This window comes from Melanerpes formicivorus, unplaced genomic scaffold (genome assembly GCF_026170545.1).
Source record: "Melanerpes formicivorus ecotype bairdi unplaced genomic scaffold, bMelFor1.0.p_v2 SCAF_3, whole genome shotgun sequence".
NCBI lineage: Eukaryota > Metazoa > Chordata > Aves > Piciformes > Picidae > Melanerpes > Melanerpes formicivorus.
The window spans coordinates 33,907,285-33,927,201 of NW_027142355.1; the positions used below are offsets into that span (position 1 = coordinate 33,907,285).

Genomic DNA, 19,917 nt, shown 5'->3' on the forward strand with positions numbered 1-19,917 from the left:
TTTCTGCCATACATACATAAATCAGTCACTAGAATCATAAGAATAGATTACACCAACTCAACTGCTTGTTATTTCTGTTGATTAAGTTTTGCCTCTCACCACTCTGCAACACAAAACAGCTTCAAATTACCTTAAAGTCTAGAAGAGGTCTGGTAACTAAAGTCTCTGGCACATGAAACAATTTAAGAACCTCTGATACGCAGAAGATAAAATGATGCAAGGATTTCCCCCCTTTTTAAAACTAATTTGAATATGACATACAATTTTTCAAGAGTTATTAAGATGTTACTAATTTATTGTAGGAACCATCAATTAACAAATTTTGCTGAACACACAGATATGATGCATGCAGTCTCTCAGTATTCCTAAATGGCACAAAACTCAAATGTTGTCCAGTGGTTTTAACACTGCATATAATTCCTATAAGCACTTTTTTCCTAAATTGTATATGCTGAGTTCTGCCCCAGTTCCCAATCCAACTGTCAGGTGAAACTGCCTGTCCATATGCCATATTCTTTTTAGCCCTGACAGTATTCCTCTGAGGAGCAAAGTGATTTACAAGCCAAAACAAGCAGAGAACAAAAACTAGGTCTACCTTGTCATACAACCATTGAAATGATCCAACAAGTTGTCGATCATTGCTTGCTTGATGCTAAGACTAAGACCCAACTTTAACACCAAAAAGACACCATTACTTCACTGCCTATCTGCATATGATTTATCACTGCTGTAATTACTGTAAGTTTTTATTACCTTATTCAAGACACTCTTAGTACTTTTGTGCACAAGCCTCCTAGTACCTAGCATCTAATACCTAGTGATAAAAGATAGACTTTTATACAGTGCAGCAATAAGGTAAGCAAGAGGAAACAGTAAGAGTTTGCCTTTCCAAGAACTGTCATCAGCATCTTAGGAAATAATATTTTACTACCATAGGCTAAACATTCTAAGTCCCCCTTCACAAGATGTATACTGCATCCACAATGAGACCGTGACCTAGATTTTAGGTGGTTCTGTCACCCACAAAAACATTTACAATAACTTGAAGGGAGATTTCAGGAAAAGACAAAGCTGCAGAATGAAATGTTATACCCACAACAGCATTATTTTGATCCATAAAAATGCAAAGCACATGTTCACATCTGGGATTTTAATAGCTTATTCAAAAAAAGCTTGTCTTAGCTATTATTCCGCTGCATTCCTACAGCAGCAACATGATGAAGTCATAGTAGAAAACTCCAGCACCAGACATATCCCAGATGTTCCTCTGTGCCTGCCTGAATCATTGCTTTACTGAGAATACTATGATATACAGAACTTTCATAAACTTAAATATAATTGCTAATATTTTTTCCCCCTCACATTAGTTATGACAAATATAATGCATGCATCATGTAAAGCAGGCATCACTTGTAATTGCCCTCTGCAACTACCTGAGGGGTGGTTGTGGCCAGGAAGGGGTTGGTCTCTTCTCCCAGGCAACCAGCACCAGAACAAGGGGACACAGTCTCAAGCTGTGCCAGGGTAGGTTTAGACTCGAGGTGAGGAGGAAGTTCTTCACCAAGCGAGTTGTCATTGGAACGGGCTGCCCAGGGAGGTGGTTGAGTCACCGTCCCTGGAGGCGTTCAAGAGGAGATTGGACGTGGCACTTGGTGCCATGGTCTAGTCATGGGGTCTGTGTTGATAGGTTGAACTCGATGATCCTCGAGGTCCTTTCCAACCTAAGTTATACTGTGATACTGTAATTCCAAACATACTAATTACAGCAAGTGGCAACCACTCTGGTCAAGGTCAACAGCTGGTTCACTGTCAAAAAGACAGAAATTGATCCAAATCCACCTGTAATTATTAAGTCTTCAGAGATGAGAGGGAGGATTAATGTTTCAAATTTGGGATCAATGAACATGCAGATACTCAGATTTCTATTTATTAACGACCTGCTCAGAGTAACTAGTTTGACTCTTGCCTGTGGGTTAAAGTATGATTTAATGAACTGATTTCCAATGTTTCAACTTATAGCTTATTGACTTGCTAAATTTCCAGGAAAGCAATTAAAGCATTAATTACCAGGCTATGCTCAATTTCAACTGAATCAAGGAGAGTGATGAATGTACACAAAACAGGACTAAAAATCTTCTGAAACAGAGTACTTCATAAAAAGCCTGGTATAAGTCACAGCAGGAAAAGGACTCTGAAATTCACAGTATCACAGTATCACAGTATAACTTAGGTTGGAAAGGACCTCAAGGATCATCGAGTCCAACCTATCAACACAGACCCCATGACTAGACCATGGCACCAAGTGCCACGTCCAATCCCCTCTTGAACGCCTCCAGGGATGGGGACTCAACCACCTCCCTGGGCAGCCCAATGACAAATGACTCACTCGGTGAAGAACTTCCTCCTCACCTCGAGTCTAAACCTCCCCTGGCACAGCTTGAGACTGTGTCCCCTTGTTCTGGTGCTGGTTGCCTGGGAGAAGAGACCAACCCCCTCCTGGCTACAGCCACCTTTCAGGTAGTTGTAGAGGGCAATGAGGTCACCCCTGAGCCTCCTCTTCTCCAGGCTAAACAATCCCAGCTCCCTCAGCCTCTCCTCATAGGGCTTGTGCTCAAGGCCTCTCCCCAGCCTTGTTGCCCTTCTCTGGACACGCTCAAGTGTTTCGATGTCCTTCTTAAACTCAGGGGCCCAGAACTGGACATAGTACTCAGGGTGCGGCCTAACCAATGCAGAGTACAGGGGCACAATGACTTCCCTGCTCCTGCTGGCCACACTATTCCTAATGCAGGCCAGGTTGCCATTGGCCCTCTTGGCCACCTGGGCACACTGCTGGCTCATGTTTAGGTGGCTGTCGATCAGCACCCCCAGGTCCCTCTCTGTTTGGGAGCTCTCCAGCCACTCCGACCCCCATTCTTATAGCCTGTATTTCCCAGATTATTCTCAGAGATACACATGGTTTTTTTAACTGAAGTGTAGTGTATGAGGTTATAGCCTCATGCACTGGAGCCCCATTTTGTCTTGCAGAAAAGGCAGACCAGGATCCCCTAATTAGGCACACAACCTGAAGAAAAACTACAGATTAATGAGAAAATATTTATTCAAAGTGCTACATCTAAGCTTTAAAGTTGCTACTAAAATTAGAAATGCCTTCAATGGCTCTTTTATGAATCCATTACAGCAATAGTGTCACAAATGCCAAATATAAATTTAATTTGCTTGCCAGCAAATATTAATTGCAGTTACTACTTGCCATGTCTGATGCCCATTAACATCCACAGCAACTTGATGACTGAACTTGAAAGGAGCTGTCCCATAGACAGGAACAGGAACAGATGACAATCTGTCAGATTAATTGCTGTTCTTTCTTACATCTTTCAAAGGTAATGACTGTAATTAGCTCTTCACTTCCTGGAGAAAACTGGCTTCACTGAAGTAATTGTACAAAATAGGTTTTTGCACTCTTATATAAAACAAGTTCTCTAATGTTGGCAAATTAAAGTCAACTGCACTAAAGTTTACACTTGAAGTTCACATAAAAGGTGAAGTTCCTCTCTGATCAATGAATGAAAAATGGGTTAAACATTGCAACATCAGTTGCATATATATAGTATTTCATCAGGCAAAGCCTCCAGTACAACCTTCAAATAATTTTTCCTAATCTTGTAAACCAGAAAGAAACCATTTGACATAGTTGAGCCACTAAACTGCTATCCATTATGACAGCATTTTCAAATTCCTCACTACTACTGTCTTATGAAATAAAAGAAAAAAACCAACTATAAAGACTGGAAGTTATTGGGAGGAATTTAGCAATAACTGAGTGAAGTGTAGCAATCTATCACACATCTTTGAATGCACAGAACTATCAAAAGACACAATGTTTAACACTGCTTTTACAGCCGTTGAAGCTGGCAACACACACTGAAATCAAATCAACATAATAAACCAACCAGATTTAAGATTATCATTGTCATGTACAAGCATGTGAAAAAAATAAATCTTTGCAGTCTTCTGACAAGTAAGAAAATACTTTTATTTGTTGGTGGTGAAATGAGACACAGAGCAGTCAAAGACTTTTATCAGCAAAGAACTCAAGCACCTAGTTTCTGTTCACTTCCCAAACGACATTCAAGACCAAAACTAAAACCCTCAAATCTTCACTGATAATTTTGGATTCAGTTACCTTTCACCACTACTTCTGTTTCTGCCTAGGTTCTGCAAGTGCCTTGACTACATCTTCTAATTAGATACTCATGACCCTTATGGACACTTAATGTGTATCATTTGATGATACAGATCACTCCCATCACTTCAACACTCTTTAGCAAATAAACCAATGAGCAGGGTAAAAGAAATCCACTTCCCATGTCATCTTCTTTTATGCATCAAAACATTCAATCCATACCTCATGCACCCATGCACTAGCGTGTAAGCGTAGAGAGAGTTCCTGGTTTTCAGCACTGAACAGATCCAATTATGTTACAATAGGCAAGACAGTATATGAATGCAAGGTATTTGTGGATAAGGCACTTACTAGAGTATGTGAACAATGTACAATTATCTACTTCAATCAGGATTATAATCTGTCCTGAAGTGACAAGCCCCCAAACATGCCCTAACTCAGACACTGGGTTAAGCACCTGTGAATCACAGAATCACCTATGTTGGAAGAGACCTCCAAGATCATCAAATCCAACTGATGTGCAAACCTGGACACTTCCTGGGGTCCAGATGGTCCGGGAAAATGTGTAGCACGTGTAATTAACCTTGTAACACACCTGTGAACTGTGTGTGCCCCTGGCCATTTTTGGATATGCCCCATTCTATAGGTTCAGCCATCAGGTTTCTCTGCTGCCAAAGGGCATTAATTGTCTTTGGACAGTATTCGAACTGGCCAAGATGGTAGGCAATTTGCCTTGTTCTCACCCAGAAAGCAGCAAGAGCCAAATGCTGCTGGAGTTGCAGCTCAAAAGTCTGACAGGCAAACCACACTTGGGCCTTGCACCTGGACCAAGGCAATCAACACTCCCAGAGCCCTGGACCAAAGGCAGAAAGGTGAAAAGCACCAAGAGAACTGAATCCCAGAAGAGCCATGGAAGGGCTACAGCCCAGCAATGGAGCACACCAGAGAGTGGCCCCTTAGCCCTTTCTGAGCCAAGGAAAAGCTCCAGACCAGGAACTGGGCACAAGAGGAGAGAGGCCCCTTAGAACCTGCAAATGTACTTTGTAAATAAGTTATGGTGGTGTTTGAAGATACCACCACCAGAAATATTAAATCTAAAATATATAATCATATATATTTTACTACCTAAACCAAAACTCCTTTCAAAAAAGTTAATCTTTCAAAAAACTTAATTCATTCTGGGTCAGTCAAACAGCCTTAATGAAAAATGAGGGAAACCCCTTTGGGTTGTTTCCAGGAAATTCAACTTTGGAGTACTATTGATGAGGAAAAAAAAAACCCCAAAAAACAAACACAACAACTTTTTATGAATGATACAGACTTGTAAAACAGAAGGTGGCAACTTTCCCCTGAAGTCTCCCATCTATTTTTTAACTGATGTGGCATATGTACGTTTGTACAATTCTTCTGAACAACCTGGATTTGTGCCACAACATTACAGGACTGAGAAACTGCAGGTAACATAAGGTAGATACTGTTCACATAGTCTTGTGTGTTAAATGCACAGTAAGCACTGATCTTTCTTATCTACATCAACAATTCTGCCATATGCAAGTTCTGAGAAACAAAGGAAGGCTTACCATTCCCACACCACAAACCGTTCCGTCAGCCAAAGGCATGTGCTGAGTACGACAGCCTTTGTGAACACCCTCTGTGCTTGTGCACCATAAGCGTTTGCATTGTTTCTAAAAAGAAACAAGAGAACTTTTATTGTACCTGCAGAATCACTTCAGACAGTAGCTGGGATATTTATGGTGTTTTCTCATACTATGTGGCCTTAGTGTTTGCTATTAGTACTGCCATCTTGCAGACAAAACCCTCAAAAAACCAAACTGGATTTTACTTAAGACCAGGCAGGACTGTGCTATATTTGAAACCAATCCCATTAGAAGTAATAAATGACTTCATTTTCTAAATCAGAAGAAAATATAATTAAAAACAATTTGGGACATTACAGTGAACTCTGAGCAGACAGTTTGCAGCAAAAAAACAAGACACTAACTGGAATTTGTCCTAAAAATGCAGTGGCTAGAAAATTAAAAGGAAAGGTTCTATTTCAAATTGTTAAAAGACTCTTAATGGACAAATAACCTCTAGGGACTACAAGATTTACAAAGCAGTGTTCAGGAAGCTCATCTTCAAGTCTGTAAACTCCCTTAACTTTTCTATAATATTCTCATAAAGCCTGACTCCTCCCAAACCGCATTTTACCTTACCAAAAACTCGACTTTCAGTCTGAATCTGACCTTAAATTCTCTCCTTTAAACAGCTCCAGTAAGACATGAAATAACAGAGGTATTTGACAAGGTTGTCCAAAATATGACTCTACCTATTATGACATTAATAAATGAAGTCATAATATTTATTTTATGTTGCACTGGCCACAAATTTCAAAATACAACTCAAGTTCCACTGTTAATTGAAGTTTTATTAGCAGATCCCACACAATTTTCATTAGGTATACAAAATACACACTCCAACAGGCATGAAAATATTTTCTGACTCTTTGTCCAAATGAAGAGAATCTACATTTTGGATCAAACATTTAAAACAAATATTTGAATTAATATCATTTGAATGATACTGTAAGTTTGGAAAAAGCACTAAAAGCAGCAGATAAGAAAGTCCTATCAATGTAAGATAGGAGTCGTAATATCAAATCATTTGTAGAAAGTGTTGAACTAATTTCCTTTCAGTAGCTGCAGAAAGCCTTAATTCATGCAGCTTTAGATCTTTTAAAGGAATTACAATGACATTTACAGATGTGCAAATCAACTGAATGTATCCTACCTTTCAGTTCTCTGTATTTCTAACATAACAGCCCTGCAATGCTCTCTACTCAACTCTTCTCGCTTCAACAGAATAGAACCTGAACTTTGATGCATTTCAGGACAAAATTCTTCCAAAACCATGTCTTAAGAGTTCATTTCTAAACTTGTATGGTAGTATTTTTTTGTTATAGATTGAGTATGACTTGTGTGTTGCTCACTCACCAGATATGGACATACTTGTGACCCAAGACCAAACATAAGTTCACATTGCTTGTTGACATCATATATCGACCCAGGCAGCTGAGAGGAAAGATCATATATTCTTCCACTAGGTTTGTCTAGGAGGCATTCACCATAACCAGTACTGTTGTAAAAACAGGAAAAAAATGTGAATATATTGTTCTTAGTTCTCAGGTAGTGATAGGATTAGGGGGAATGGAATGAAGCTGGAGGTGGGGAGATTCAGGCTGGATGTGAGGAGCAAGTTCTTCACCATGAGAGTGGTGAAGCCCTGGAATGGGTTGTCCAGGGAGGTGGTTGAGGCCCCATCCCTGGAGGTGTTTAAGAGCAGGCTGGATGAGGCTGTGGCCAGCCTGATGTAATGTGGGGTGTCCCTGCCCATGGCAGGGGGGTTGGAACTAGATGATCCTTGTGGTCCCTTCCAACCCTGACTGATACTATGATACTATGATTAGTTAATTGGAAGCCTAGTCACACAGTCCTTACACATGCATATCTCAGTGGAATTGTAGGTTTGCCTGCCTACCTGTCATAGACTCATGGAATCAATAAGGCTGGAAAAGACCTCAAAGATCATCAAGTCCAACCTGTCACCCAAGACCTCATGACTACTAAACGTCACCTCGAGCCTAAACTTCCCCTGGTGCAGCTTGAAACTGTGTCCTCTCGTTCTGGTGCTGGTTGCCTGGGAGAAGAGACCAACCCCTTCCTGGCTACAACCTCCCTTCAGGTAGTTGTAAGACAGCAATAAGGTCTCCCCTGAGCCTCCTCTTCTCCAGGCTAAACAATCCCAGCTCCCTCAGCCTCTCCTCACAGGGCTTGTGCTTGAGGCCTCTCCCCAGCCTCGTTGCCCTTCTCCGGACACATTCAAGAGTCTCAATGTCCTTCTTAAATTGAGTGGCCCAGAACTGGACACAGTACTCAAGGTGCTACATAATGACTTCAATTACAATTTAAAAAAAGAAAAGGTCATTTGGTTTGCCTTTATTGTATTTTCAATTATATCCACCAAACAAAGCTGAAGTTTTTTTGCTTTCTGGCTGTCATTTCTTGTGCCAATGCCATCAAAGAGCAGTGTGAGCAATCTAGAGCCTAGACATGATGGTTGGCCATGCTCAGCATGAGCGCCAAGCCAGCTAGCAGTGTAGCAAAACAGTGCTGTGCCTGCAGCATGTAACTAAAGCAGGACACTGGGAGCTATAAACACAGAAAGTTATCTTGGGACAACAGGACATGCACCTGCATCAACAACCTCGTTGTGTCATTAGTAGTTGGACCAATAATCTATAATAGTGTGATGTGTGGTCACTCAGAGGGAATCAATGAAGCCATGCCAACGAGGCTCTCCGAGTTTATGTAAGTTGTAGAAGTTCCCTTGCTACGCACTTTCCTTTCCTTTCCTTTCCCTTCCCATCTTAGAATAGAATAGAATAGAATAAACCAGGTTGGAAGAGACCTTCAAGATCATCGCGTCCAACCTATCACCCAACACCACCCAATCAACTAACCCATGTAACCAAGCACCCTGTCAAGTCTCCTCCTGAACACCTCCAATGACGGCGACTCCACCACCTCCCCAGGCAGCCCATTCCAATGGGCAATCACTCTCTCCATGTAAAACTTCCTCCTGACCTCCAGCCTGAACTTCCCCTGGCGCAGCCTGAGACTGTGTCCTCTTGTTCTGGTGCTGGCTGCTTGGGAGAAGAGACCAACCTCTGCCTGTTTACAACCTCCCTTCAGGTAGTTGTAGAGAGCAATAAGGTCACCCCTGAGTCTCCTCCTCTCCAGGCTAAGCAGCCCCAGCTCCCTCAGTCTCTCCTCATAGGGCTTGTGTTCCAAGCCCCTCACTAACTTCGTTGCCCTTCTCTGGACTCGCTCCAGCAAGTCAACATCCTTCCTAAACTGAGGAGCCCAGAACTGGACACAGTACTCAAGGTGTGGCCTAACCAGTGCAGTGTACAGGGGCAGAATGACCTCCCTGCTCCTGCTGGCCACACTGTTCTTAATGCAGGCCAGGATGCCATTGGCCCTCTTGGCTGCCTGGGCACACTTTGCTTTACACTACTGTGCTGTACTCACTATGCTCGCACTATAGGCCTACAATACTGGAACAATAAAGGAACAATACTCAATCATATTGGTCAGCTGTATTGACTCCAATCTCCATCCCATTAATTTCTCACTTTCAATTTCTTACAAGGGAAAAAAAGGGTACTGCTAAATGATGCCAACCACTTATTTTTTAAATAAAAACACCCACAAATACAGCATGCCTACTTAGACCTACTAAAACTACACTCAAGGTATTTTCAATTACCAGTGCCATTATGTATGGCAGAATCATAGCTTCAGTCACAAGAAGCCTGTGCAACACTACAGGTTTGGGGAAGAGCTGCTGGAAAGCTGCCCAGAAGAGAAAGATCTGGGGGTCTTGATCAACAGCCATGTGAACACGAGCCAGCAGTGTGCCAAGACAGTCAAGAAGGTCATAAACATCCTGGTCTATATCAGGAATAGTGTAACTAGCAGGAGCAAAGAAGTGGTTGTCCCCTTGTACTCAACACTGGTGAGGCCACGTCTCAAATCATGTGTTCCGTTCTTTAGCCCCTGAACCAAAGGAAGACACTGAAGTGCTGGAGTAGGTCCAGAGCAGGACAAAGCTGGTGAAGGGTCTGGAGAACAGATCTTAACTAGGAGTGTCTGAGGGAACTGGAGTTATTTCAGTCTAGAGAAAAGGAGGCTGAGGGGAGACCTTATCACTCTCTGCAACTATCTGAAAAGAGGTTGCAGTGAGGTGGATGTTGGTCTCTTCTCCCTAGAAGCCAGTGACAGGACAAGAAATGGCCTCTCATTGCACCAGGGGAGGTTTAAATTGCATATTAAAAGAAACTTTTTCAATGAAAGGGTTCTCAAACACTGGAATAGGCTGCCCAGGGAGGTGATTGAATCCCCATCCCTGGAGGTGTTTAAAAGATGCAGAGAACTGGTGCTACGGGACATGGTTTAACATTAGACTCGGTAGAGTTAACAGCTGAACTCAATGATCTTAAGGGTCTTTTCCAACCATAACAATTCTGTGATTCTATATTAAAAAAAAAACCCAGATCTTCTTAGCTTTACATGCTGAGTGTAACTTCAAAAAAGCCATGAATAATCCAGAGTTAAATACACAGTCCTTATTTTTTTTGAGGACAAGGCCCTGGAAGTACGTGGTTAAACCTGAGAGCAATACAAAAATGGTATTTAAGAAATATATTTTAAACACTTCTCAGAAAGACATGAAATTGGGGAAAAAATAGTACAAAACCATAAGATTATATCAATACTTACTCAAGAAATTCAGTGATATATTTCTGACTGCATTTTGACCAGGTCCATGGACTTGTATGGTAATTTAAAGTTGGAGCCATCACATGGTATTGATGCTTAATTCCAGATTCTTTACATTTAAAGCTGTCATCATGAGGCACATTAAATCTAAAAAGCAAAACAGACAAACTCCAAAACAAATTCAGTAATAATCAGTTGAAACTTTTTGCTGTAGCAGCAAATGCTTGAGTGTTGAACTTGAAAATGCCTTGAAATTTAATGGGGCTCTCTGGCATTGTGGCAAAAGGGATCTTAAAAACACCTTACAATATTCTCTCATCCAAAACACTCCTAATTGTATAATGCTGAGAACAGGAAGAATTTTACAATCACATAATTCTTTAGCTCATCAGAAAAAAAAAAAAAAAAAGATGGTTTTGGGAGTATGTCACTTGAAATGAACAACCCATCACCTCAACTAATATAAAGGCCATCACTGGACTGTTTGTGACATATTACCCCAATATTCACATCGTAACTCTCACTATTCAGCAACAAAAATGAACTGCAGAGCACATCAACATCCTATTTATGCAACTAACACATCATCTTATTTCATATCTCAGTTTAAGTATCATGACAAATGGCATGTATTAAATGAACTCCCAGGCACATGAAAATCAACAAGCTAGCTACTGAGCTCTGTAACATCGTTGTTACCTACACTGTGGCATGCCTCATGGAGCTAGAGTATAGCACCTTTCTGTCATCATTGATGAGATATGCTTCATAAAATAAAATGCTGTCATCTCCTCTTATTTTTCTGTGTAATGTATTTCTCTCTGTGTTACTCTACTGTATTCTGAAAGGATCAAACACAAGGAACAATATTTCTGCATTATAGTAACAACTGTCTTTTCTTAAACGTAAATTTATATCAGGGCTAAAATACAGTGGAGAGTTAACAGGTCTGGTGGATGAGGGAAGGGTCATGGACATTATCTAGCTGGACTTTAATAAAGCCTTTGACACTATCTCCTTCAGAAACTCAAGGCACAAAGCTTAGATACGTGCACTCTGCACTGGATAAAAAATTGGCTGAACAGAGCAAAATCTGGCTGGCTTCTGGTCACAAGTGGTGTCACCTGAGATTCAGTACTGGGGCCTGTTCTCTTCAATATATTTATTAACAATCTCAATGAGAAAATCGAGTGCACCCTCACTAAGTTTGTAGATGACACCAAGGTGGGTGGCTGTTCCAATCTGATAGAGAATAGGGAAGCTTTACAACAGGGTCTAGACAGGTTTGATTGATAAGCCAAGGTTAATTGTATGAGGTTCAACAAGACCAAGTGCCATGTTCTGCACTTGGGTCACAACAACCTCGTGCAATGCTACAGGCTTGGGGATGTTTGGTTGGAAAGCTGCAACTTGGAAAGGTTTGACAATCAACTAAATAGGAGTCAGCAATATGCCCAGTTGGCCAAGAAGGCCAGCGGCATACTAGCTTTTATTAGAAACACTGTGGCCAGCAGGAACAGGGAGGGCATCATCCCTCTGTATTCAGCACACCTCAAGTATTGTGTTCAGCTCTGGGCCCCTCACTACAAGAAGAACATAGAAGTGCTGGAGCATGTTCAGAGAAAGGAAGTGTGGCTTGTGAAGGGCCTAGAGTACAAGTCCTGTGAGGAATGGCTGATGAAGCTGGGCTTGTTCAGACTGGAGAAAAGGAGGCTGAGGGGAGACCATATTGCTCTCCACAATTACCTGAAAGGAGGTTGGAGTGAGGAATGGGACAGCCTTTCCTCCTTGGTGGCAAGTGACAGGACTGGAGGAAATGGATGAAAGCCATACCAGGGAAGATTTAGGATATTAGGAAATATTTCTTCACTGAAAAGGTTATCAAACACACTGCCCAGGATAGTGGTGGAGTCACCATCCCTGAAGCTATTTAAACAGCGGGTGGAATTGGTGTTTTAGAGACATGGTTTAGTGGTGACCTTGCAGTGCTGGGTTGAAGGTTGGATTGGATGATCTTGAAGGTCTCTTCCAACCAACGATATTCTGTTACTATGTTACAGCACTAAGATCTGTCCCAAAGTCCAAACCAGTTTATATGACAAAGAGGCAAAATACAGCTGCATGGATAGTTTATCACATAATTCAGGGTAACAACCAAGTTACAAAACTGGGTGGCGATGGCTCACTGCAAGGCACAGAAGTGATGATTATTTCTATATCAATGCAGCAGAATGTTCCCTCTTAGAACTATAGAGCCCATCACTGGAAACTGGTCATATTCAAGGGGAAATAAACCTGCAGAGAAATAGGTACTTACACATGTCCAAGCTCATGTGCTATAGTGAAAGCAGCACTCAGTCCATTTTCTTCGCTTATAGAACAGCTGCGTAGCGGGTCACACATCGTACCTAGCTCTGCTAAACCTGCAAAATCAAATCCTTACATAAAAGCTCAACAGACTTCATTTTCATGTAGAAGGAATTACTATGAACAAACGTTATGGCAGTCAAGTAGAAAATTATGCCTCAACTGTACAGCAAATTTACACAAACTGAACAGACTACCCAGCGCCTAAGTATGTGCCAGGGCAGCACAGCCTTAGGAAGCAGATTTTTTTTGTCTCTAAGTTAAATTTGGCATCTATTTTCTGATTTATTCCTAATTGATTTTTCTCCCTATAATAAAATTCTCATAGATTTTCAGTTACAAAATCATACTGACTAAAAAAGAATAACTCACCAAGAGTATCACACTTCTCTCTAGCTCTGCAGATATCTTCCCTTGAAGGAAAAGATTTATTTTAAATGATTAGAGCAAATAAAAGAGGATTTTTCAAGAATTTCACTGTTGATATATTAATTACAGCTACTGCAATTTTAACTATAATTTTTTAATGTTTAGGTCCATTCAAAGACTTTGCATTCAAGTCAAAGCAGTATTTTAAATTACCAGATTATTGCTTTCTATCTAGCTTGCAAGGAATAAAAATTCAAATACTACATTGTTTGTCTACAATACAATAGGCAGATCAAGCATGAAATGCTGCTGAAAAATGTGCAGATTGCAGTACACTTGAAACTACCTTATAGGTGGTGGAACGAAACAACAATGTAAAATTCAGGACACTCCGGAGGGCAGTAATGAAAGCAAACAGCAAGAGAGAGAAAACATTCCAGTGAATGAACATCAGAAACTTCATTGAGGCTATCAGTATACAGAAAGAGTATATACTAATATTTAAATGTTTTCTGTTTGTAAGGTTTCAGTACTTCTAATCATGCCTGTGCTATCAGGAGCTGACCATCACAGCATCCTTTAGGTGATTCCATTATGTACAATACTCTGTCCCTATCACATACATGTACAATAACTAATGATTTAATTTCCTTGATGCAGTTTCAGATCTAAGTAATTTCTATCATCTATAACAAAAGCTTCCTCAGATGGTTAGCTACCAACATAGCGCTGACAGAGTAATTGCTCCTTCCCCATGATGGGATTGGTAAATGCAAGGTAGCCTTTATTCACTTCAATTTTCTATGAAGTATCAGGGAAATGACTGAAAACTGATGCTGTATATAAGAAACTGAAGCATTTGTCTCACCTGGCTGAGTAACTATGACTATTTCAGATACTGTACCTAGTGATAAGAACTGCAGTATCATGATGAGAAGGGTGAGCATCATCCAAAGTGTTCTGCGTTTGCTGCCATAAGCAAAAATTACGAAGAGTAGTAGCTGCATTAAACGTGATAGTTGGTCCTTCCTAAGCAAGAAAGGGCCAAACCCAAAAATACTGAATAAATAAGGGGTTTAATATTCATGCACATGCATTTATTACTTTGTCATTTGTGCCCCTGATCTACAAAACAATGACTGTGCGTGGAAAGGAAGACAGCAGGACTCCACATTGGTGTTCACTGACACCGACCCGTTTGTAGGATCAGATCTGAATGTAGGTACAGGTCATGAGACCCCATTATTTTAATCAATGTAAGTGAGCATGCACCATGTCTTAAATACTACAAAATAAAATAAAATAAAATGGTGGCAAGACATTTATAAAACAAATAAATATATTTTGGAAAGCATATACTCCTAACAATCTTAAAAGATTAGATCTGTTAGGGATCAAAACCCTCCATAAAAGCTCTATTTCCCTGTAGTGTTTCCATGTGTTTAACCCCACTTTGAGCAGTTATGCCACAAGCTTTCATACAGTATCTGATTTATTCCTACTAAGGTCAAGAGAGGTAACAGCAGAGAGATAGGGAAATATAGGTATTAAATCAAGGCTCTACAGTTAACCTCCCATCTGATATTTAGTCTGCTGTTTTAAACCAAAAATTTTATAGTCTAAAATATTTTGTATTTAAAACAACAACCAAAAAAAAAGTAACCTTTGTCATTGCCATGCAAATGCATGTATTTCATTTATGCTGTTAGAAGGAAAACTTTTAAATACTTTTTCCTACCTGTTCGTTGTGAATTACAATTATTTTTACAATAACTATATTTATAAGATTTCCAATACTTGAATCTTTATAGATTGCTGCAACCTAAAGAAAAAAAAAAATAATCAGAAGATTAGAACACCAAAGCCACCTAATAAGCCACATCTTTTTGTCTTGCAAGCAGAAATGAAAACCAAGTTGCTATGCAAAAGACATCTCACGCATCCGTCTGCTGTACCTTTCTCCCCAAGCATATGGTGACAAAGCCAGAGTTGTTCTTTAGTATCCAAATAGGTATAGTTTTAGACTCATTTTCAAATGCTTAGACACCCTGTTGAAATGCCATTAAGAAAAAAGTATATCACAGTATCACAGTATCACTTAGGTTGGAAAGGACCTCGAGGATCATCGAGTCCAACCTATCAACACAGACCCCATGACTAGACCACGGCACCAAGTGCCACGTCCAATCTCCTCTTGAACGCCTCCAGGGTCGATGACTCAACCACCTCCCTGGGCAACCCGTTCCAATGACGAATGACTCGCTCGGTGAAGAACTTCCTCCTCACCTCGAGTCTAAACCCCCCCTGGCGCAGGGTATACTCATTATACACTGCAAAATTGTTATTTATTGCTAAAATATCAAAGCAAAACCAAAAGTAATGTTACTGCAACTGGGTTATGCAGTAGAATCACTACTTAAAGTATTAGAAAGTTTTAGAAAGCAAGTTTTTGCTCTTGCTTCTAATGGAAGCTGGGATGAGCTGTAAACCTGCATTGAAAACACAGGAAGACACAAACAAATGTTTCTTTCCTCATTCATAAAACTCTTACGGTATCACAGTATAACTAAGGTTGGAAGAGACCTCGAGGATCATTGAGTCCAACATACAAATGTTTCTTTCCTCATTCATAAAACTCTTGCAGTATCACAGTATAACTAAGGTTGGAAGAGACCTCGAGGATCATCGAGTCCAACCTATCAACACAGACCTCATGACTAGACCATGGCACCAAGTGCCACGTCCACACCCAGCAGGCATTTTTATATGTAATCTTGTAGCCAGACAACCATGAGTCACTTTCATAAAGTGAACCACTTTGAAAGTTATTCTTAATAGAAACAGTTAAAAAGTTTATTTATTCTCAAGAACAGCTTCAGACTTCCCATCCACATGGATTCGACAATTTCACTTAAAGCAGTTGTTGAATGACAGTGTTATCTAATCGAGAGTTGCCACCAAGCACAGAAATAGTGGCTTTCCTCCCTTCAGGCTTATACTAAGACAGCAAGGCTATGTAAGTGACAGGATCACAGTACCACAGTATAGCCAAGGTTGGAAAAGACCTCGAGGATCATCGAGTCCAACCTGTCACCACAGACCCATCACTAGACCATGGCACCAAGTGCCACGTCCAATCTCCTCTTGAACACCTCCAGGGACGGTGACTCCACCACCTCCCTGGGCACCCCATTCCAATGACAAATGACTCTCTCGGTGAAAAACTTTCTCCTCACCTCGAGCCTAAACTTCCCCTGGTGCAGCTTGAGACTGTGTCCCCTTGTTCTGGTGTCGGTGGCCTGGGAGAAGAGACCAACCCCTTCCTGGCTACAACCACCTTTCAGGTAGTTGTAGAGGGCAATGAGGTCACCCCTGAGCCTCCTCTTCTCCAGGCTAAACAATCCCAGCTCCCTCAGCCTCTCCTCATAGGGCTTGTGCTCAAGGCCTCTCACCAGCCTTGCTGCCCTTCTCTGGACATGTTCAAGTGTCTCAATGTCCTTCTTAAACTGAGGGGCCCAGAACTGGACACAGGACTCAGGGTGTGGCCTAACCAATACAGAGTACAGAGGCACAATGACCTCCCTGCTCCTGCTGGCCACACTATTCCTAATGCAGGTCAGGATGCCATTGGCCTTCTTGGCCACCTGGGCACACTGCTGGCTCATGTTTAGGTGGCTGTCGATCAGCACCCCCAGGTCCCTCTCTGTTTGGGAGCTCTCCAACCACTCTGACCCCAGCCTGTAGCTCTGCATGAGGTTGCTGTGGCCAAAGTGCAGCACCCAGCACATGGACTTATTAAATGCCATCCCATTGGACTCCACCCATCTGTCCAGTTGGTCGAGGTCCCTCTGCACAGCCTTTCAACCCTCTAACTGACTAACATCTGCTCCTAACTTGGTGTCATCTGCAAATTTGCTGATGACTGACTCAATCCCCTCATCCAGATCATCAATGAAGATGTTAAAGAGGATGGGGCCCAGCACTGATCCCTGGGGATTGCCATTGGTGACCGACTGCCAGCTGGATATGACACCATTCACCACCACTCTCTGGGCTCGGCCCTCAAGGAAGTGGCCCATCTGTAAAACATTTTTTTTTTAAATTTAGGGGTTTTTTTTTTTGTATCATGTTATATTGACTGACACACTCTCATTCCTAGAGCAGCCCTGTTGATACAGGTGCTGACAGAGAGAAAGATGTAGAAGCACAGACTTCTTCCAAAAGTGGCCTATACTTGAACTGGCTCAAATTGCTTGTGAACCCACAGCCTTGCTGTGTTAGGAATCCTATGTAGCTGAGATTAAGTAATTCTGCCAAAAATTGGAGCTGACAGAGCACTGGCTCCTGGACTCATACTCTCCCCTCTACACTGGGTAAAGTAGAGTGTGCAGCATTGTCCTTCATTCCTTCATTGATACACAAGCTGGAAAAGGGCATTCAATAAAGGCTGGGAAGGAGCCTGGGTTTTAGAATCCATATGGAGAACACATTTCAGAGCAGCACAGCTATCTTCTGCTTCCTTCCATATGGAATCCATTCTTGGTTACCAACCAGCAAGTCTCATTCATTCTGAGGTGGGAATAAGGAGCATCTCTTGAGAACTCACTGAAGAGTTTAACTAGGCATAGATAGATTCAAAACACCTATACCAAAGTAAAGGCACCTGTAAAGGTTCATGTACTATTTAGGCAGAAGGGGTTAACTGAATTTGAATGGAATAAGCTGCCATTTTGCTACTATCCAAACTAGTAACACAAGCTATAAAGCTCATATGTTCTTATAGCCTCAGATCCATTTTGATGAACCTAGAAAGGATATTTCTGAATACTTATTCTCCCCATGAAAGGCACATTCCTGAATGGATTGCTGCCTTAGAACACTATCATAGCTGACATAACTAACAGTAAGCAGGCCATCTAAATTTCTTCAGCAGTCAGTGGAGAAGCAGATAGGATGAACCATGGAACAGACTGCAATTTAACAGCCCACCCATCAAATGTATATTCCTGTATCTCTCCAATTTAGCATCCAGAATGCTGTGGGTAACCACACAAAAGGCCTTATAGAAATCCAGGTAGATGACATTCATAGTTCTTCCCTTGTCCACTAACGAGGTCACTCCATCACATAGGGCCACTAGTTCAGAAACATCTTTCTAATAACATGTGAATCAGTCTAGTCAGTGTCTTGGTTTGGAACAGAAAGCTCTGAAATTCAGACAACAGCTGCACTTCACTGGTTGTCAAGTAAAGAGCTGAGGGAGTGACACTTGACACCATGGACAAAAAGTCATAACAGAATTTGTTCAGTTCTACAAATCATAGCCAGAATAACTAAAGAGAATGAGAACTGGATGAGGAGGTTCAAGTAGGTCCAGCTAACACCAAACACCTAAAGTGCCTAAATTGAGACTATCAACCTTCAATGCAACATTACCCCTCAATTTCTTAAAGACCTCCTGTACCATAGCTGGTAAAAGAAAGACTCTTTTCTCATCCTGGGCAATTATCCTGATCTAAGCAAGGAGTCCAAGTTACCTATGTGTGGAGAACAGCTGAAATGACATCACTTCAGTGTGTAGGCCAGCAGCTCTTGCCAGAATCTGAAGCATACTTTCTCTCATACCACTAAAAGGAAAAGTAACACTGCTCTCATTAATCCTGCACTTGAGTTAAGTATGGATCTTTTGTCTCAGGGGCACTTTCATCACTTCCAAACACTTACTTTACCCCTGCTTTAGAAAGATCAAAGAGCAGGACTCAGTGCTGATAATACGAACCCTTACCAGAGAGGTAAGGTATATTCTGCATGCTGCCTGAACACATGTGAAGAGAAAAATCTTGAGAGCTGAAAACCATAAACCAAACTTGAAGGTTTACCTGGAAAGTCATACTAAAATCATTGACTGAAACTTGAAATGACAGATCAGTGCAGGGAAGTATCAAAGATCTGGAATATGACATTCTTATTTTTAGTGGAAAAAAAGAGAAAGATGTAAGTACTCCCCGCTCCGGCATTGAAAGCATACCTCTTTCAATGCTCTCCTATGGAAAGCACTCATGAAAAAGGATGATGAAATGGCACAGGAATTTGATAGAATATACCATTACTTTACAATTTCCAGATCTACTTGATTTACAGCAATCTAAAATCCAGGCTTCACAGATGTAGGACTTAACAGCCAAGACAAAGGGAAATCTGTTTCAGGAGAATTTTCAGACTCTTAAAGCCAGCATCCACAGAACAGACTGCACAGCAACAAAGGAAAAACGTATACACACACACACACACACAAATGAAGTTAGTTACCCTTCAGTGGAAGGATCACAGCTTTCATTTTCATGAAATTTTCAAAGATTAAGCCAGATCTTATCATCACCAAAGTTGTGGCTGCCAGGTGACTACAAAGCAGCTCAGATTCTCTTGATATCCCTGTTGTAACTGTCCATTAAACTGGGACTATAGATTGTGGCAAATGACCTGTTTAGAAAAGGGTTAATAAACATGCAAGGGTATCTAGAAGCTGAAAGATAAGTGAATGGCATCCAAATTGGATTGGACTTCCTTAGGTATTTTTTCCTAAATGTTGTATCACAAGATCTCTTTCTTCCTTCATCTTGTCCGTGACACATAACTATGGCACCAGGAAAATATATT

At 41.2% G+C, this 19,917-nt stretch overlaps 1 protein-coding gene across 1 annotated transcript in view; it reads right to left on the minus strand.

The window, feature by feature from the left end:
- Window positions 1-19,917, minus strand: part of ADAMTS20 (ADAM metallopeptidase with thrombospondin type 1 motif 20) — a 101,269-nt gene that overhangs the window by 52,371 nt on the left and 28,981 nt on the right. Inside the window, exons 5-11 of the mRNA XM_068170964.1 lie at window positions 14,999-15,082; window positions 14,165-14,289; window positions 13,264-13,304; window positions 12,842-12,947; window positions 10,525-10,671; window positions 7,177-7,318; window positions 5,764-5,868 (exon numbers count right to left, since the gene is read on the minus strand). Of these exons, the coding sequence (XP_068027065.1) occupies window positions 5,764-5,868; window positions 7,177-7,318; window positions 10,525-10,671; window positions 12,842-12,947; window positions 13,264-13,304; window positions 14,165-14,289; window positions 14,999-15,082 (750 nt within the window). The remainder of the gene's footprint in view (window positions 1-5,763; window positions 5,869-7,176; window positions 7,319-10,524; window positions 10,672-12,841; window positions 12,948-13,263; window positions 13,305-14,164; window positions 14,290-14,998; window positions 15,083-19,917) is intronic.